At 42.0% G+C, this 21,767-nt stretch overlaps 1 protein-coding gene across 6 annotated transcripts in view; it reads left to right on the forward strand.

The window, feature by feature from the left end:
• The window catches only part of LOC306779866 (muscleblind-like protein 1), a 73,588-nt gene that overhangs the window by 39,540 nt on the left and 12,281 nt on the right, over positions 1–21,767 (forward strand). For 5 of the 6 annotated variants that reach the window (XM_079271926.1, XM_079271928.1, XM_079271925.1 and 2 more), the window contains one exon: positions 18,511–18,681. In XM_079271926.1, the coding sequence (XP_079128052.1) occupies positions 18,511–18,681 (171 nt within the window). Of the gene's footprint in view, positions 1–6,166; positions 6,264–18,510; positions 18,682–21,767 lie in introns of those variants that run through there. The other variant, XM_079271929.1, reaches the window with a different exon arrangement.

Here is a 21,767-nt window from a genome sequence, read left to right on the forward strand (position 1 = left end):
GAGAGCCATTGGTTTGATTTAATCTGGTTGGCTCATTGTCAGAGAAAGTGTTTGGCTGTCAGAACGAAAAAAGTTCAACAAAGTAAAAGTTCAACAGACAAACACTTGTATAGTTGCAGTACGAAAATATTTTGGTCTCAAGAGTTGTGACGCCTGACTGGTGTTAACTGAAGACAAACTTGTCATATATTTGGTTACCCGAGGGTGTTAATTTCCACCTGCAGTGGCTTAAGGGTGTCATGTGAAGACTGGATCAGTGAATTGGACAGTGAACAGTTGACCAGACATTATGCCGTTTCAGGCTTCTTGGCCATTTAGCAAAACACGTAATCACTAAGACGTCAAATATGCGGCTCAGCTCCAGTTCATTGGGCACTATGAGACACTCCACAGCCATGTTCTTCACTGAAAGGCCCATAAACCTGCGGTTATTGGCTGGGCTTGATGAAAACGTGGTGCTACGTACATTAAACGTACCACACTGTTTTGGGTGTCATTATGCATGACATTATCCTGAAGGTGATGACCGTGCTAGTGATGCCACATCTCCTTGAGAATTATTATTGCAGTAACACAGAGCGTCATTATGCCTTAGCTGCTGTGTATTATGTACCCATAATCACTTTAAACAGCCTGTTCAAGGTAATAATGTCTGTCATAAAGTGGAGCTAGTGTCAGTGTGTTTTTTGAAATATTTTCTTGAAGTTGCATATGTAAGAAGCATTATTTTCCTAGATGCCAAAAGAGGCGTAGGGTTGGAACCTATTTTAACATTCAAAAGGTAGTTATCAGTGTGGCAGAAGAGTTTTTGGTCTCTTTTATGTAATGACTCATACAACCCAATTATAAGCATGTTTACACAAATTCAATAAAACAAAAAAGACTAAAAAAAAGATAAACTTACCATGTGGGACATTATTAGAGAAGCACATTGTAATGTAAAAAAGAGACCGTCTTTTTATAGTTTAAGATTCCAGTTAAAAATGATTTAGAAAAAGAAGCAGCTTTTGTAAATGAAACAATTCTACTCTCTGACGTGTATAAGTGTTGTAATATACGGTATGTGTCGTAAAAAAACAAACAGCGTTTCAATCAATGAAATATGTTCAGAAATACGCGACCACTTGTCACTGTTGGCGGGTTATGAGTAACACTCTTTTTCTCCTGTCGGAGTGGTCATTAATTATAGGCTGGGTACAACTCACATCCACACATCCACAATCTGACAGACATTTTTATATTGCACAGACAGCCACTCAAACATGAGCCAAGCAACGCATAGTGACCTACATTTACAATATACTTCAGAGTCCTTGAAAAGAACCAGTGCATGTAGAGGGTGAGTGTAACAGGAAGGGAGGGAGAGAGAGAGAGAGAGGGGGTAAAGCAAAGAGAACAGATAACAAGAGAAGAGGAAAGGCAATATGTATTGAGATGAGAGCTTAGTAGAAAACAGAGGTAGGTGTGTGTGTGTGCACAGAGGGATGCAGTATATTGGAAAATAACTCTTTGAAAGGGAAACGTACTCCAACAGTGTTAATCTGCTCTGTATCTGTATTCCACTGTCATGCTCTCCACTCTCATCCTATCCTCTCATTACCTCTGCTAATCTGTACTCAACCCGCCCTACCCCCCCCCCCCCCCCCCACCCCCACACACACTCTCCCTCCTTTCTCCAGTTATTTTTCTCCCAGCCATCCCAGACACTTTGACATGCAGAATTTAGGTTGTTGTGTCTAAACAGCATGAACCTTATTGTTCTCCAAAGCCTCAGTTATCTCTGTCAAGACAACCATGTGAGCACAGAGTTTGAATTCATACCTTTTTGGGGTCTGTTTACTAAAAGCTTGCTTTTGTGTGTGAACTATTCTGGCTCCGGGTTGACAGAGGGCCCAAACAGAGAAAAACATGCGATTTCAAATTAAGTCAGCTTATTGTGAATGTGATCTAATATGCACAGATCCAACATGTCACATCTGATTCAATTCAATTGTTTTAAAACAGATTCATGCTGATTTTAAGGAATTGTATTAAATATATTTTGAAAATATAATTTTTTAAATAAAATGAAATAGATGAAACTATGCCATGATTCATTTTTATGTAAGTAACTATAGTTAGCTCTTTGCAGATCCGTTTATAGAATACGTATTTTGTGCCGAACTAAATAAGATACACCATATACCTGCTTCATCACATAGCTCAGCCTAAGCAGGACATTACGACACAAGGATTTTCACATCGCCATGAAGTGAGCAGTGAACACACAGCCAGCAGCTATTAGCTCTGTCTGGCTCTATTCATGAGCAAGTTCTCCCTTGAAACATCTCCTCTCAATGTTTCTCTGTCCTCAGAGAGGCCACCATTTCTACATCCATCTGTGGATACGCTGCCTCAGCAGAGACACAAACACACACACACACACACACACACACACACACACACACACACACACACACATCCATCTTTAAACATGCTGCATCAGCATGGAGACATGACACAACATCATCAGAGCCAAAATGCATACAAGGGCATGCAGGAATAGCCTTTCACAACATGCAATCGTCTCTCTTTCACCTTTTGGCATCCTTCATTTTTTTCACTTTAATCCTCCACTTATCAAACCATTAACGTTGCCTCAAACACTCTTCTTGCAAATGTGTCTCCAAATATCGCATTACACCCGTGTTTTTGTACGAGGTTTAAAGAACCCTGGAGTCTGAAGGAGATATCAGCATTTCTGCGTGCTGAGTCGTGATGTCCCATTGCTATTGCTGCTCCTGCTGCTACTGCTATTGTGAACAGAATATCTAATCAATGATGGCCTGATCCATTTCTGTTAGTCTGTCTCACCCCCCCCTTTCCCTCTCACCAATCTAACTCCCTGAGTTCTCCAAGTGTCCCAAACACACACACACACACTTTTTCTTCTACCTCACAGTCTTGCGACTGCTTTCACAGCATTTGCAATTCTTTCAGAGTGATGCGGTAAAGCAAACATTTAAATTAGACTGCAGACAAGTAAGGTAGGGAGAAGTAGATGGAGAGTTGGAGCAAAAAATCAGTCGTCTGCTAACTTGTACACCTGTTTTTGTCTGTCGCGTGGTGCCGTAAGTCTGTCTTGTCTTGTCTTGTCTTGTCTTGTCTTGCCTTGCCTTGCCTTGCCTTGCCTTGTCTTGCCTTGTCTTGCCTTGCCTTGCCTTGCCTTGCCTTGCCTTGTCTTGCCTTGTCTTGCCTTGTCTTGTCTTGCCTTGCCTTGCCTTGCCTTGCCTTGTCTTGTCTTGCCTTGTCTTGTCTTGCCTTGCCTTGCCTTGCCTTGCCTTGCCTTGCCTTGTCTTGTCTTGCCTTGCCTTGCCTTGCCTTGCCTTGTCTTGTCTTGCCTTGCCTTGCCTTGCCTTGCCTTGCCTTGCCTTGTCTTGTCTTGCCTTGCCTTGCCTTGCCTTGCCTTGCCTTGCCTTGTCTTACCTTGCCTTGCCTTGCCTTGCCTTGCCTTGTCTTGCCTTGTCTTGTCTTGCCTTGCCTTGCCTTGCCTTGCCTTGCCTTGCCTTGTCTTGCCTTGCCTTGCCTTGCCTTGTCTTACCTTGCCTTGCCTTGCCTTGCCTTGCCTTGTCTTGCCTTGTCTTGCCTTGCCTTGCCTTGCCTTGCCTTGCCTTGTCTTACCTTGCCTTGCCTTGCCTTGCCTTGCCTTGTCTTGCCTTGTCTTGCCTTGCCTTGCCTTGCCTTGCCTTGCCTTGCCTTGTCTTGTCTTGCCTTGCCTTGCCTTGCCTTGCCTTGCCTTGCCTTGCCTTGCCTTGCCTTGCCTTGCCTTGCCTTGTCTTGTCTTGCCTTGCCTTGCCTTGTCTTGTCTTGTCTTGTCTTGCCTTGCCTTGCCTTGTCTTGTCTTGTCTTGCCTTGTCTTGTCTTGCCTTGCCTTGCCTTGCCTTGTCTTGTCTTGTCTTGCCTTGTCTTGTCTTGTCTTGTCTTGTCTTGTCTTGTCTTGTCTTGTCTTGTCTTGTCTTGCCTTGCCTCCATCTCCTCTTCCGGTCACTGACCCTCTGCTTCATCTGATCTCAGGAGTTCAGGCGCTAGTCGCACCACTCATGTGTAATCCTCTCTACTTTCAATCCGGAACAAAGCACACAAACTGTTACGCTCCACTGCAGTCACCCACACACACAGTGACACACACACACACACACACACACACACACACACACACACACACACACACACACACACACTGATCTCAGTAAAGCAGTAAGAGTCCTGTGAAATCTTGAGCATTCACCTCAGGTAATGACGTTAGAGTGGCTTTGGTGCCTGGTTAATGGCAATGCAGTGTGCAACAGGCTGGAATTTGGAGGCTGCCCAATAACACAGCAGTGAGTATTGATTATGTATGCGTGTGTCATTATGAAATCTATTGCATGACAGCTCTCAAATCATGACGTAATGGAATGATAAGACACAACATGTTTACTTTATTATCATGAAGCCACAAACTTAACATAGGTTACATAAAGTTTCCACCTACTGCTCAGCATGAAGAAAAATATGCTTGTAGATATACAATTTGTTAGCAGGAAGTCCAGCTTGATTAATGTAACAAAATGCAACATCAGACACATTCATATTTTACATTATAAACAAAATTTGATTTTAGATTTGTAATTTGTTTGAGTTTTGCAAACGTTTCTTACTGCCACATGACCTCCATTCCTGAGGGAGTGCAGTAAATAAGACTCGACTGAGAACGACTTCCATCTCACACCGTTGTTACCATGTTTGTTGTTTTATTTCCCCCACCCCTCCAGCAGTTATTAACACGCATTCATGAATGTACTCATTGCCCCTATCACTCACTCCTTTAATTAGAAAATAATCTGAGTTGGATGAGAGGTTCATTAAATCTCATCCTTGAGAGCCATCAGCCGCAAACACGAGAGTGGGATATTTATCAGGCTTATGAAAAGAACTCAGATGGCTCCTCTCGCTTTGTTTCCTCTGTCGAGACCGAACATTGGTTTGGAGGACAGAATCAACAGACTCAGACAGAGCAATGGACAAGTGATGAAGCCGAAAGAAAAGAAAGGATTGTAATGGAAGGGAGCAATACAGTGCAAGATTGGGAGGGAAGGCGAGGGAGTGGGGGAAGGAGGGGGAGAAAACAAAAAGAGAGAGAGATCATCAGAGAAGTGCTAATTAACAGAAACCACACTGTTTAGCAGCACTTTGTCTCCATGCAATATTGATCCTTCATGACCAGTATGGAGCGGATGTTTTTTGCTGCTTTCACCGTGCTCTTTACCTCTTTTCTTCCTACAATACATCAACTCTGTATCACAGTCGTACAGCGACTTTCGCCGCCCGTTCGTTTCGTGTTGTTTTTTTCCCGCCGAAACATGCAAGTCATGCAACTCAGCAGCAAAAACAAAAAAGCTGTGATATGAATGACCCAAATAGCCACTTTTGGTTTGCGGAAATGCTTGCTTCAGTAATTGCATCGTCATGACATTAACTACGAGGCAAAGAATATGTCTGCAGAGACAGACGGGGACACAGGAGGGTGGTGTCAACATGCAGATAAAAGCCATAAAGGAAAAGAGACGGTGCAGTAACAGAATGGAGTGAGAGAGAGAGTGAAAGAGTGATGGATGGTTGCAAAGACATCAAATGGTGTAAACATGGACAGCAATGGACAGATGGAGAGGAAAGAAAGGCAGATAGATGGTGTCTGGGTGGGGAGAAAGTAATAACAGAGGAGGAGAGCGTGGAAGTGAATGGGAGTCGTGTCAGTCGCCTGTTCGATGCGTGCAAGATTGAAGAATGTCTGTAATATCCCTTCATTGTTATAGCGCATGTTGCAGGGCTTGCTGTTGGGCATTGTGATTCTTCAAAAAGGCTATAACTGGATTACAGCGGTATCGGGCTCAGCCATCAGAGAGCAACAGCAGCTGTGTTGTGTTGGGTCTGCCGACAGCACTCTCTCTCTGTCACCGTACTGGCTCTCACTGCAGCTTTCCTGCTGATATTCAAAGTCTAGACTGCACGACATATCAAAAGAATATGTGGTATCTAAATGACATTGCCATCAAAGCTTCAATTAAAAAAAAAAAACATTTAAGCTTTAATTCAATTTCAGGCCACAATGTTATCTGACCTTTGCTCGTTTTTAATTTGATTTTAGCTCCTGATATACAACACTGCTTTTGCAACTACCTACAGTACGTGGCAGCGGCATCTTTGACAACGGATGAGTCCATTTTGAGAGAGGCTGAGGGAAGGTGATCACCCCGCTCTTTGCTTAAGTGGCACAAGCCGACTTTGATCAATGTGGATCGATGTGGACGAGGGTGCAGCCGGATGGCACGATGGCCGTCTGCTCTGTCGCGGTGTGTGTGGGGGAGGGAGGGAATTAAGACGCACCGTGTCATGCTTCTCTACATGATGCATCGCACCAACAAAACATATCCTTAACCTTTCAATGACTCCGTCTCAGCCTATTATGTCTCCTTGTCTCTCACTTTCACAGGAAAATGTGCAACTTCAGCATGAGAACATCAATAAATTGATGGATCTCACATCAAATTCTGAAATTCTTTTTCATCCGTTTCTTGTTCCACTGTTGTCCTTGTTTTGTTTTTGTGTTTCAGTTTTTGGGTCAGGCTTCAGTTTGAGGATTTGCAGTTGTGTTGCAAAGGATTACATGTGTTGCTCTGTATTACTGCTATTTCCTTTCGTGTTTTTAGATTTGACGGTGTGTCTTTTAAAAAAGGAAGTGTGTGCCGTGAGCATGTCTGTGCATCGCTCTGTGTGTGTGCTTGCGGGAGGTATCATCACTTTATGGAGTAATGAATGCTAATCCTCTCTTATCTGCTTTAACCTCGAGGCAATGACACTAGCTACTGATGCCAGTACAGTGACACCCTTCGTTGGAGTAGAATAGGAGTGTGTGTGTGTGTGTGTGTGTGTGTGTGTGTGTGTGTGTGTGTGAGTGCAGACATAGCACGTGTGCATGCAAGAAAAGATGTCTCTACTGGTGCCTGACAACCATCTCCCACTCTGTGAGTTGAGAGCTCGAGGGTGCGGCCTAGTGATTATCTGCCATGTCCTCCATGACTCATCAAAAGTAAAATAGAATAGAACATTCCAGCCCTCTGACTCTACTGCATCTGATCCTGACTCGTTTCATCTGGAGAAAAAAAACATTGTCATTTGATACAAAATCCCTGCTACGATCACGACACATATTATACAAAGCAGGCACATTAAATGCGGCTGTGTCTTATTGTTTGTGTCTACTCATGCAGACACTCAGGGCAGCGCTGTCCCCATTGCCAACAGCTTTTCTATTGTGTTCACGCCTTCATCTTTTCCTTTTCAGAAATTTTTTTTTATTTACTTGCCCATCTATTAAAGAACATTTAATGACAATAGCTGTGGTGCAAAGGAGATCGAAACAGGAAAAAAGGCAAGGTAATAAAAAAATAGAAAAAGAAAGAGGTCTGTTCCCATCAGACAGTGAGGCCCATATATCTCCAGAATGAGCATTACAAAGATGGGCGGAAAATAATTAGGCCTAAAAGCTGTTGAATCCTGTGTGCCTGTTCACCTGTCTTCCATTAAGATGGTTTTAATGGGTCTGCTCTCTGCCTGCCTCTTTGGCACAGTGAATGGGAGATAAAACTGAATTAATCTCAATTTTAGCGATTGTAAATAGAGAACGCTTGGGCTGAGAGTGAAGGTAAGATGAAGGCAGAAAGAAGACGATGAGCAGATAGATGATAGAGGAAGAGGGTTAATTGAAAGAGAAATAGAGAAGACGGGCCAGATCTCAGGGGCTGTGGCTCTCTCGACATCACTATCTGTGTGTGTACGTGTGTGTGTGTGTGTGTGTGTGTGTGTGTGTGTGTGTGTGTGTGTGTGCGCGCGTTAAGGGGAGATAGTGTTGTAGACCTAATAAGAACAAAGCTAATTAGAAACTTTCCCTTGCACAATTCATTGGCATTCCCACAGGAGCCAGGACAACACCTATACTTCACCCTCCAGAGAGAGAGAGAAGCACTCTCTCCAAACTTTTTCATTTTCACGATCTTGCTGATTTTAGTCTTGGTTTTATGCTGCTGACTAGGTGACTTTGACATCATATTCAATCTTTTCATCACCGACTTAATTTCTTTAAAAGCTAATTGTTATGCCTTTGGCTGGCGCCCGCCCAATGTGCCCGCTGCTTTTTGATGTGTTGCATGTATGTGATAGTTAGACCGGGTTAGGGTTTTTGTTTATTTTATTAGGAATTGTCTTTTTGTTGCGTGTATTTATTTGACATAAACAGCATTCTCAGATATTTTATCCTTTGTAGTTCCCCTCAGTTGTTTGTTATTTGTAAATCTTAGTTACCAATCAAATCAAATAAATAACTTATCAAATCCATCTGGTTTTATGTTTCTTTGCTTTCCCCTCAAAAACTGGGTCGTACCATTCCTGCTGACTTTTCTGACCAAGGGGAATGCTTTCAAAGCAGTCAGCAACCCTCAAGGGTTCAAAGCTGCCCCACTGTGAAATATGCAAGTGCTAGAGAAGTTATAATGCAAAAAAAGTGTTCTTGCATTTTCCCAAGATGGTAACCCCCACTGCTAGCCACTTAAATAAATGCATTTGCTACATTAGATAGATTTGGATTGCCTTGCTTGCACATTTTAACTGAGCCTGTATGCATCCATTGTCTATATCATTTGCAGGGTGGCAGGGCAAAAAGCAAGGTGAGAAAAAAAGCTGGTGGCAGTCTCTCACACGGCTAATGTATAATGACTTACAAAAACACATTCAAACCCACAAGGAATTTAAGAAATAGAGATCTAGACCTCACACATTTGAAGAGTTGAAACAATATATGAATGAATTGATCAATTGAATTGACATGTATGGGTTCATCTTGGGCTCTTGGAACTGGTGATGGGCATTTTTTCACGATAAATGATTCATCAACTCATTGAAAAACTAAGGGAAATATTAATCAATCGGTGGAAAATAATTATGTTTTTTCAATCTCCCTTATATGGCGTTGCTAGTTTGATAGCAACATAAAGCGGATAACCCCTATAAATCATGAATAAAACAGTTCATTAGTTTAATATGGGCTACTTGCACCAGACATGTAAGCCATGTATAGTAGTGGATAACAAACATAGACCAGGCCAGCTGACAGTGGCAGCACTCTGCCATGATGGCTCATGATTTTGCCCTCATCCTTAACTTCCTGTGCTAACGATATTGTACCCTCAACCATCCAAAACACGCTAACACCCTGCCAGGCTAAGTAGTGCTTTTTCATGCTGTAATTGGTGTTTTGGCTAATTGAGCACTACGGCTAAAAGCTTTCCCGCGGACTGGACGTCATTTGTGACGTGAAGAAGCTTCACTTTTTAAGCAGTGTTTTTCTGTGAAATGATCAGCTGTTTTAATTCAGTTATAGTTCGATCTTGCTGTGTTGTGTCGCCTCCCTCTATCATTGTCTGTGATTCTTCTGTCCACATATCCATCTTTGTCCTTGTCTCAAAGGCTTATACATCTGCCCAGTTAAATGAGGTTTTAAGGTCATTAACTGATCCATGCTATTGTACTAATGCACCCGGGGGTGTTCCAGATTTGATCAATGATCGGAAAGAGATAATGAGACTTAAATAGACCTCTGGTACTAGCAGTGGCACACACATGGTGAGAGAAGACAAAGAACACCGGATGTTTTTCTCCTTTGAATTCAAAGAAAAGAACATGTTTGTCATCAGGTTCACTTCCTAATATTTGGCATAATGGGTCAGTGGTTTGCAGCTGGTGTGTATTACTTAATAAATGTGCTGTATGCATGTGTGTGGGTGTGTGTGCATGTGTGTGTGTGTGTGTGTGTGTGTGTGTGTGTGTGTGTGTGTGTGTGTGTGTGTGTGTGTATGTGCTACTGGCCAGCCTGGCAGCACTCTCAGTCCTCAGACAGGCCATTCTTTGTGCTCCATCTGATGTCATAATTTGTCTGACGTATGTTTGCCAAAAGGAACCTTTGGTCAAGAAAGCGCATGCTTGTGTGTGTATGCTTATGTATTCTCATCACGGCCCTCATCCAGACAGCGTTTTTTCTTGATTGATGCCGTCTTTAGTAGCAGGAGGGACACAGGGTGCCAATGGGGGGGGGGGGGGGGGGAATTAATAATGTACAAGGGTTTTGGGACAGTGGCGTCCGGACTTGAGCTGTACAGTTATCACACTGGTCACGATACAGAGTTCAGACACAGAATGTGCACACACACACACACACACACACACACACACACTCAGAGACAGAGAGCGAGAGAGAGAGAATGCGGAAAGGATCAGAAGCTTTTAGATTATGTGTGTTTAAATCAGAGTTGGTCATTGTGGATGGGTAGATTAAAAGCTAATTTAGAATCAATGGGTGATTACTGTAGGAAACGTGGAGAAGGGTCTGGTGGAATGCAATGCGCCATTCAACCCTATGTAGATAGAGGATATCTGGCAGTAAAGACTGCTGAAATCAGTCAGACATGCTTCTTTGATGAATATTAATCTCCCTCTTTCTGCTTTCATACCTCTCCTACTGTCTACCCCGCTCTTCTTCTGTTCTTGTTTTTGTCTCTGTTGCTGAGTGGAATGCTGCCACAGGTTTTATTCTCTGGGATTCCACAGACACATCTTTCAGAGAGCTGCCAAACTACCACAGGCAACAACTAAGACCGACGGTTTTAGGTTTTAATCGTATTGTCCCACAGCGCACACACACACACACACACACACACAAATAGTAAGTCAGTGACTTCATAAACATGTGACTCAAAGTGCTTTGACCCATAATTTTCCAGATATGGTTTTTACGCGTCTCATACTTTGGATGATTATTAACAGGGATTCCTAAATCTTCATTTCACTGTCCTCTTGCAACAACTCATTTCAACAACGGATGAAAATAAACCTTGTGACACAAGAGAGACAACGAGAAAACGTAGGGATCAATAAAAAAATACCGACAGTAACCTCATCAGTAAAAGATGATATTTTTGTGGTTAAAAAAAGTGCAATAAAGTAATGCTGCAGCCTGGATCATAATTGTACAAAACCAGAAATAAAAACTTAAATACTGAAGTTTAGAAAAATGTTGTGCTTTTAGTATGCCTATGAGGAAGAAACAAAGAAAGAGAGTAGATGGAGAAATGGATGACGGTCATTACAATAATGACCTGCATTTTATCTTAAGAAACACGATACAATTTTTTTTTCAAAGTATTTTTAGCATTAAGATCAATCTTCTTTAGTTTACGGGGTCGGCCCATCTAACCCAGAAGAATACAATCATATCTTGGCCAAAACTATGTTCTCTTTCTTGTAAGGCATCGTGTACAATTACAGACCCTTAATCCCTCTCATCCTTTTGACCCCCTGCTGCTTTGATACACTGCTCTGCTAGCACACACACACGATTTAGAACTTTCACATATATTGTTCAAAAAAGTTACATGGAATAAATAAAAAGATAAATGTATTGATGGGTTTGATTCTTGTCTTTTGATAACTGTTGTAATTTCCAATGCAGTGCCCTTTTGTGAAAATACAGTGTATAATGCATGGTGGCATAACTGAAACATTATACCTGCAAGAATCATTTTTTTTATCAAGCAGTTGCCTATTCATACATCTACGATGCAATATTAGTATTCATTCAGAGTTGTCAAGTAAAATCCAATATTTGGTCTACTTTTAGCTCTGTCTACACAAACTCTAGTGGGAAATATCTGTCTCTTTAGCAGGCGGCAACCTCCGGTTCTGAAGAGTGAAGCCAATGTGGAAGTGTCTTAAACTTGGATCGTCTCCAATGTCCTTCAGAGGGCGACTCCTCTGGCTGTATAAAGGCCAATGAGAAAATGACCCTACTTCTTCACTTGACTTATTACCCCTCAGTGAACATTGTAAACATGAGTTCATGGTCTCAGTCGCAAGTCCTCTTTAATTCAGTAAATAATGATCCCACTTAAATAGAACATAAAGCGGAGTATGCTTTAGGGCGGGCTTACCGTGATTGACATTTGTCTTTATGGCACTCCTTCGCAGACCAAATATGGTAACTCACGCTCAATGGTGGCAAAAAGTCAAGGTGGCGACGGCCAAAACGTCGAACTCAAGGCTTCGAAACTGCAGTCCACAAACCAATGGGTGACATCATATTATCATATTGAAAGCTTTACCACATTCACCAGCTATCACAAATCACTTGTCTGTCTGCTGTTTGGCAAGTAGAGTTCTTTGGGGTTGTAAGAGATTAAGGTTGATGAATGTTGAGACCGAACTAAAACAATAAACTGAAAGACACTCAAATGCTCCGTTGAGCTGATGATTCTCTGAGTTTAACACTTTGACTCATTACACATTTGATCCCTTGCTAATATAAAAATACTGATTCGAGCAGCTTTAAGATTACAGCAAGGCAAGGCAAGGCAAGGCAAGTTTATTTGTATAGCACATTTCAACAACAAGGTAATTCAAAGTGCTTCACATAAAACCATTAAAAGCATCAAAACATAAGGCAAAAGAAAAGGAGATTTAAAAACAATTAAAGAAACAGTGTAAGAAATAAAATTCAGTAGTAAAAAGTAAAGGAGATTTAAAACATACATTGAAACAATAATTGATGTCTCCCTGAGACATTACGCTGCACGAAATCAACCATACACTGCCGCAATTCTGCAATTACTCGCACACAAACCACGTCTGGAAAAGATCTCTGCCGATCTGTGTTTTATAGTGTACGCCTTGCACAAACTCGGTCCCGGAGGAAATGGCGACATATTGTGCACTTTCTAAATTTGAATCGATGTCTCCCTGAGACATTGCGCTGCACGCAATCAACCATACACTGCCGCAATTCTGCAATTACTCGCACACAAACCACGTCTGGAAAAGATCTCTGCCGATCTGCGTTTTATAGTGTACGCCTTGCACGAACTCGGTCCCGGAGGAAATGGCTATATATTGTGCAGTCCTTTTAAAACCATTAAAAGCATCAAAACATAAGGCAAAAGAAAAGGAGATTTAACAGCAATTAAGAACAGTGTAAGAAATAAAATACAGTAGTAAAATGCAGAAATGCAGGAAATTGATTAATATATTAATTGAATGTGGTTCAATTAAAGGCAGCAGCAAACAGAAAAGTCTTCAATCTTGATTTAAATGAGCTGAGGGTCTCAGCAGACCTGCAGCTTTCTGGGACTTTGTTCCAGATATATGGAGCAGAAAAACTGAACGCTGCTTCTCCATGTTTAGTTCTGACTCTGGGAACAGAAAGTAGACCGGTCCCAGATGACCTGAGGGGTCGGGATGGTTCATAAGGTAGCAGCAGATCAGAGATGTATTTTGGCCCTAAACCATTCAGTGCTTTGTAAACCAACAGCAGGATTTTAAAGTCAATTCTTTGTTGGACAGGAAGCCAGTGCAAAGACCTCAGAACTGGAGTGATGTGATCCACCCTCTGGTCGTGAGGACTCGAGCTGCAGCGTTCTGAATCAGCTGCAGCTTTCTGACGGACTTTTTACAGAGACCTGTAAACACACCGTTACAGTAGTCCAGTCTGCTGAAGATAAATGCGTGGACAAGTTTTTCCAAATCCTGTTGAGACATAAGTCCTCTAATCCTTGATATATTCTTCAGGTGATAGTAGGCTGATTTTGTAATTGTCTTGATATGGCTGTTCAGGTTGAGATCTGAATCCATAACTACACCTATATTTCTGGCTTGGTTTGTGGGTTTTAACATCAGTGACTGAAGCTGAGCGGTGATTTTCAATTGTTCGTCCTTGGTACGGAAAACAATTACTTCTGTTTTATCTTTGTTTAATTGAAGAAAATTCTGGCACATCCAGTTGTTGATTTGTTCAATGCAGTTACCCAGCCCTTGTATGGGATTATAGTCCCCTGGTGACATAGTTATGTAGATTTGTGTGTCATCTGCATAATTATGATAACACACTTTGTTGTTTTCCATAATCTGAGCTAGTGGAAGCATGTAGATGTTGAACAGAAGAGGCCCCAGTATTGAACTTTGGGGAACACCACATGTCATTTTAGTCAGCTTTAGTCAGCGTGTCCAAAGGGTGAAAATTAAAGGGTTAAGAAAATCCAGTGCCCACTGTCCTGGCATACTGTTGTTTTCATGGACGGCCTCGTTGCTGTAACATCCTCATCACAGAGGATTATGTGATCCTGATTAAAACCATGGTGTTGCCGAGGTCAAAACCCGCCGCACGTGTGATACCTGAAACCGCAGTGAAAATGCCGCAGTGGTAATTGAAGTAACTCAAGGTTAGGACACGTATGTGTGTGTGTGTATGCCATGTATATGGAGGCACCTGGGAATTGATTTAGCTGTATTGTTCCCATTGTACTGATTAATTAATAAGCATCAATAACATTCTGCCACCCTAAACATTGTTATATCATCCTAAAAAAGAAAATAAGAGTGAATGTGTGTCCAGGAGCTGATTTATGGCTGAAAGCTATCCGGTGTAATGAGGCCAAGGTTGATTTACAAGCGCAGCATGCCCCATTCCCCAGCGTGTACATGCAAACACATACACTTAAGAGGGGGTCTGTGACAGCTGGTTCACTTTTTTTAATGGCTTGCCAATTAAAAGCAAGTGAATCTATGCTTTGCCACAGCCCCAGCCTGGCAAAAACGAATTGGTTCAAGTTTCAGCATCTATATTTGGTGATGAGAGTTCCATATGTGGAGGCTGTTTACCAAAACCTTGCCCTGACATGTTAAATCTTTTTTTGTAGCTTTAAATGAGGAACGAATATAATTAGTTTGGTGCAAAGGGCATGAGAGCAGACCAGTCCAGACAATTGCCTGAAAGGTAGGATGGGAGTGAAACCGACAGATAAGAGACAAAGAGGAAGAAGGAGCAATCGAGAGAATGCGTGAAAGACAGACGTATGCAGTCTGTTAGCATATTAGCATCCAAGCGGAGGACAGGCAGACAGGTGAAGGAGGAACAGAGTCAGCATGAGTGGAGTCTGGTAGCCATACGCTCTAAGCCAGAGGGAGTGACTGCTTTGGATCAGACACACTCACCATTAACCTATACTGACACGGTGTAGACAGCAGCAACGGCAGAGAAAAGGGGCAGGAGAGACATTAGCAAGCAGGCAGTGATCGGTGGGGACTTCACACAGGATTGAATTGTTCAATCAACAGCAACACAGCAATAGATAATGGGTCTATTGGCGAAAACAGTGCTGACCTTTCTAATTGCAGAGTGGTAAATCCTCATCACAAGGATGATTTCACCTTCATCCTCGTGAGATAATGGGTTCACACCCGTGTCAACCTCCAAGGAACAAAAGAATCGACAGTACGTCTTTCAAAAACACATTAATGATTATACACATTAGCAGTTATCCACATCAGATTGCACTGCATTATAAATAAATCCACCCCACGATGTTATTGATTGAGAAGATAGCCACATGAAAGCCACTGACCTTAAAATGAAGTGAAAGAAAGACATTCCCGAACAAGGCTTTTTCAATCCATCATAATGTTTTGCTTTCTCTCCTTCAAGTCTTTTTTTTGGAAGTCCCTTTAGCTTTGCTGAAAGAAGATTTTAGGGCAAAAACATTCTTGTATTCTGTTGATTCAACTTCTAAACATTCATTCATTTATCACAGAATATTCTTGATGCTAATTGTGATTTTGTAACATGTTTTTCAAATGATGGAGATGAAACTTACAAATTGTTCACTCTACATTTTATTTAAAAATGTTGGCATTGTTTAAAACTTGCTTATTGACACATGACAATGACACACTCATTTGGGGTCATGTTCTGGCCACCTGATGAATGTAAATGTACTATTCACGCCCGTTTTCTCTCCACTCACACCAGCTAGTCACTAACTTTGTCTGCTGTTTGGTGTTTAGCAGGTAGTGTACAGTGGGTTTTTCAGAGATTTACTTTTGCTGAAAACAATTGCCTGCTGTGGCAGAAAAAGACATGAACGGTGAAAGTGAAGTTGTAGGCGAGGAAAAGTGAAACAACAATTTAACAATTTGGGGTTCAATGTCTTGCCCAAGGACACATCGACATGGACTAGAGGAGCCGGGGATCGAACCACCGATCCACAGTCGCCCGACAATGAACATATTATATATATATATATATATATATATAAAGAGTATATATATAAAGAGTGCTTGGGGTATTTTATGTAAGCTCTGCATTGTCACAGTTAATCACACACACACACACACACACACACACACTCACACACACACACACTCACACACACACACTCTCGGCTGAAGTTGACATGCTAGAGTCCAGTTACTCATGGGGAATGTGCCTTGAAAATCAAAAGACATTAACCAATTAGCACTGATCAATAGTCACAGGCACACAGGAATGAGCCAGACTAGGAACATTGTGAATGTGTGCCTCTTGGCCAATCGGCAGGCTGGGAATACCATTACTCTCAGCTCTCAGCCAATGAAAACGCTGGGAGAACTCTTGACATTCTGCTGCTCTCCTTTGCAAAGTACCTTTCCTGCTGTAGCTAGGCAGAACAGGCTGCACAAGGAAATAAAAGGGAGAGATGGAGAGATAGGGCGAGACAAGGAGAGGAAAGAGGGGAGGTGGGGGAATAGAGGAAGAATGGGACAGTGCATGTGTTCGGTTGTGAAAGCAGGTGTCATAGTGGGCAGCAGGTAATCTCACTGAGATAAGCATGACAACCAACCTTTAATTCCCCATGGGAGGCGGTCCTGTGGAGTTGTCGCAGGGTTCTTCTCCCTATCCCCATGGAACTAGATCTATATAAAAGGACTAATGGGAAGATATGGAGGGATCATGCATTTGATGGGCGGGGGATTGAGGCGTGAGAAGACGAAAGAGTGAAAGGGACACAGTCGTACTTCTACTTTGCACATTCTGCACACAGACATGAATATGTTCGCATGATCCCAGCAGCACCTCTGCACTGCAACTGTTCTGTATTCATCATGAGGAGAACAAATATCGGCATGGGGCTTGGGATGTAGAGGGGATTTAGGCGGGAGGGAACGAAGGAGAAAGGGGAAGTAAAAAAAAGAGGAGGAGATATCTAAAACATTACACCTATCCGGGGGAGTGTTCAGTGGAGCAGGCATTATGAGAGTGTATGTCATTCCCTCCTTCTCCCCTTGGGCTGCTGGCTGCTGGATGAATATATTCACCCACAGCTCTAAGCACCCAGACACACACTGCGCTGCTTATAGACACGAGCAGATTATCAGATAAAGTCCCATGACGTGTTTACGTTATTGTCACAGAAGTCTCATATCGATCTGGCATCACTTCTCCATCCTGTTAGTTTTCTGAAACAATGTAAAGTATTGACTCATCAGTCATTTGACTCAATTGGGAGGAGATCAATAGTAATTCACTGGGGCATGTAAAACATCCAGCATCAAGTGGGACAGCTTCTAAGGTGGTAGGACGGAGGAGAGGGCGGGTCTTTGCTAATTAAAATTCAGTGCAGCAGAAGTTCAAGTGTTAAGCTCTTTGTCTTCCTTTGAATTTTCTGTCTTTATTTTTACTCAACAACCGTAATAAAAAAGTGTGTTCTTGACCTTTTTGAACTTGTGCCTGTTTTCCTTGTAACATAATTTATCTCAAGAAGTTAAAAAGGAAAATACCTTTTGATTGAAAGAGGTCACTGCACAGGCTGAACAAAAGCTAAACATTATTTGACGAAGGGGCTATTCAAACGACGAGAAAATGAATCTGCTACTACTTTGCAAGAATTAATTAACACAAACAATTTCAAGTAAAATAAATAGCTTTGGCTTTTGGACTGCTGGTCTGACAAAACACACAGTTTAAAGATGTCAAATTGAGATTTAAGAAATTGAGATTATATTATAAAATGTTCTGAAATTTTATAATGGCAATTCTGACGTCACAAAATAATCAAATCATTCCGTCGATAAAATGTTCTGACATTTTATAGACGGAATGATTTGATTATTTAAAAAAAAAAAAAGTGCCAGATTGATGGATAGTGAAAAGTATCCATATCACCATTGGGACAGTTCATTATTCTCTCCGTCAATTTGTCTTTGTTGCTCCGTGTATTACAATCTGTTAGCAGAAGCAAATAGACAGCTCTATCTCTGCTAATTTGTCTTTCGAAGGGACCTAGAGAAAAAAAAGGAAGGTAGCGAGCGCACAACTTAGGTCATGAAGGGGGAAACGAAAGCAGAACTGATCAGTCTTCACGGTAAAGCCAGTGGCAGGCCCAGATGTCAGGGCTGTTAGGTCAGCGCCTGCTAAATCAGAGGGCAGTAACTCGAGTCAAGGCTCATTACTTTTTTACATTAGACAACAGTTAAAGGAAACACTATTCTAATTTGCCTCTTGTCACGCCTCCATCCTCTCTATCCCTTCCTCTTCTCTGTCTCCACCTACCTCCTCCTCCTCCTCTCTCACCCAATCAGGGACGCTGTTCCAGGGAGAACTGCAAGTACCTGCATCCTCCCCCCCACCTAAAGACCCAGCTGGAGATCAATGGAAGGAACAACCTCATCCAGCAGAAAAACATGGCCATGCTGGCCCAGCAGATGCAGCTTGCCAACGCCATGATGCCCGGCACGCAGCTACAGCCAATGGTGAGAGGACACGCATGCATGCATACATACACAACTCAAGTGAACATGAAGAAACACTCATTATCTACACACATGGGTTCATTCTCTCAAAATATACATATGTTTACAGAGCAGAAACCATACATAAATGTTTTGAACATGTTTTCATCGTTTAGAGCGGTTTATTTTGTAATGATTACGTTTTTGGAAAGTCTTTTTGAGCCAGAGGGCTCAGAGACCTGCATTATTGACTGTTCTATTATGTTTTATAGCCCAGCGCCATTTGTGGGGCATTGTTTTTTTAACAATTACTTAAAATAGTTTTAATAGTTTAATACATACGTTTGACAAATAAGGCTAGAGAATGAAATCAAATTAGGGAACACGAAAAAAACAACATACAAATTTAGTTTGTGATTCCTGGAGCAAAAGAGACAAATTCAACTAAACCGAGCTGTTCAATTAAAGCAGGGGTCTTCAACGTTTTTCAGGCCAAGGACCCCCAAACTGATAGAGAGATGGAGCAGGGACCCCCGACTATATATATTGTGTACAATTGTGTGATATATAAACATACCTTGTTATTGTGCATTCCATACTAAGCTGTTAAAATAATACACAGCTTCATATATTCATGTTTTTATTTTAAACATGTGCAAGGTACAGTGAGTAGGGTGGCCGTGCCACTGCCATTCATAAACACACCTTGTCAGCTGATACCAATACCAACATCAACATTGTCTGTCAATTGCATGATAATCATGCATACAAGCTATTCAAATTGACGTTTTTTTTAAACATAAATGTGGTAACAAAAATGAGTGATGGCCTATTAGTGCCACTGCCATGCATAAGCATAGCTGTTATCTTGCATACAATACTGAACTATTAAAATAATGACCCCCTGTTGAAGACCTCTGAATTAAAGCATAAACCACCAACTTACCGTCTGCCTTCTCGTAAGTATAATGGGACGATATGGCTCATCTGCTTGGGGTGCTCAAAGCGCCAAAAACGAATTGAATTTGAAAAATTCAAAAGAGTCTCTTTCCAGAAATCAAGACTCGGTTACTCAAGATAATCCACATACCCTAGTTAGCACTTTCTCCACCATGAAACTTTAGGGCCGAACTTCCCTTCAAATGATTAATAAGTCACAGTTCAATGTAGTCAATAGTTCGCCGATTCATTTTCTGTCAATTGGTTAATTGATTGACGAATTGTTTCAGCACAAGTTCATTAATATCATGTTAGCCCAGATTAATCAAGCAACTAAGAACAACGTGGCCCGGGGGGTCAGACACTGAATTCTTACCACACTGTGATCGATAAACGTATTACATTATTATCATCATGTAACACACCCACAAATCCATGGCTGCACACCCACACACAGACGCAGTAAATTACATTAGAAATGGCTCTGCGACTGTGCTGCATGCTCCACAGAACTTCAAGGTGATGGCCGGAGCTCCAGTCAGCCAGCTCAAACCAATCCTTCCCTGCCTGGTCCATGAGACCTTACAGAGTCAATGAGACCTGTCAGTCAGGCTTGAAGTAGTTCCTCTGTCTTCTCCTCTGTCCCTTTATGCTTAAGTGAGAGCAGTGCAATGAATTTGTCTCAGACTATTCAAATGAGCTTCAGATGCTGCATGCTTGGACACACACGCACATGGACACTTAGCCGACGGCTTATCACCGTTATCTGGGGAAGAGGGGCTGAGTCGAGAGGCCCATTGAGAGGAACAGAGGAAGCCATGAAAGGATTTAAAGAAGCAATAGATCTCACTGGGACTCCAAGGCCTTCCCTTTCTGTGCATGTCATGGGGAGAGAGAAAGTAAGGAGAGGAGAGGATGAGGGAGGCAGGCGGACAGAGAAGGACACAGCAGAAGAAGAAAGGGAGGACCGAGTAAGGCAGGAAGAGATAAATGGGCAGAGTACAGACAGGTCGGGAAAGTGAAGGAGATAGGACGACAGCAGTGAGGAGAGATGGCTTTAGACCTGCACTACAAAGAAAAGTCAAGAAAACAGAGCCATGTTGTGTGCAAAGGGAATAACAGGGTAAGATCGGGTCCTAGCATTTCAAGGAATCAGACTTTATTCCTCCATCCTTCCCTTGTGTGCTTAGCTTAGTTGCCTGCCCCCATCGCTGGTATCTTTCCCCAATTATATCTGCTGCTCTCTCACTTTTTTTGTCTGTAGCTGGCAACCCTTTCCTCCGTGTGCGTAGGAGAGCGCTTTCACTTCACGCATGGAACTGTGCAGAGGGTGCAGTAATTAAGGCCCCTTACAGTCTGTGAGTGATGGTGCTCGTGATGCTTTTTATTAGAGAGTCAACGTCAGCGGACAGCCCACATGACAATTATATCTATACAGTAACGTTTCACTCATTCACTCACACACACTTTTGGTGTACTTGTTTGGTGCAGATAGTTCATAGAAATAAGTGAATAAAAACCATAAAAGCCACAAGGGAGTTCTTACGTCTGTATGGTTATATGTGTTTGTTTGGGTGGGGGGTGAGCAGGGAGGTAGGCTGGTGTTTAAAATGGTTGCACCAAAGTCCAGAGTGTGCACAGTGTAGATCAAATACTGTCGCAATCCAACAAATCTGAGGTCAGGTTTCTTCCGAATGGTGAAATGTAATGGACTTAAAAGGAAATCTTTAGTTGACATTGTGCACATTTTGCAACATTTCTATAGAATAGACCGTATAGCTTCAATAATAGATCAAATGTGTGGCTTTATTCTACAACGTTAAAGATTGTGACATTAACTCTGTGGTCTCAATTTAATCAAGCTAAATGTTGTAAATATGGACTGCTTGTTATTTTCAAATCAGTAAAAAACTAAAGCGTACCACACTTGGCAAAGTACAAAATTGAAACAGCTCCAGCTGATCACATTGCTTCTGATCTTTCTATTTAAGTCTTCGAGAGCAAGTTCAGTTATTTGGTCTCGATCAGAGGATACCCTCGTATCCTTCTGTTGTCACATGACATTGTAATATAAGCCATCTCTGATTTTTAAATCTGGGTTACTCTTTGTAACTAAAAGATTGTCTGAGAAAGAGCTACACACACCACTGCAGCAACACAAACTGCTG

This window comes from Melanostigma gelatinosum (genome assembly GCF_949748355.1).
Source record: "Melanostigma gelatinosum genome assembly, chromosome: 7".
NCBI classification, from domain to species: Eukaryota; Metazoa; Chordata; class Actinopteri; order Perciformes; family Zoarcidae; genus Melanostigma; species Melanostigma gelatinosum.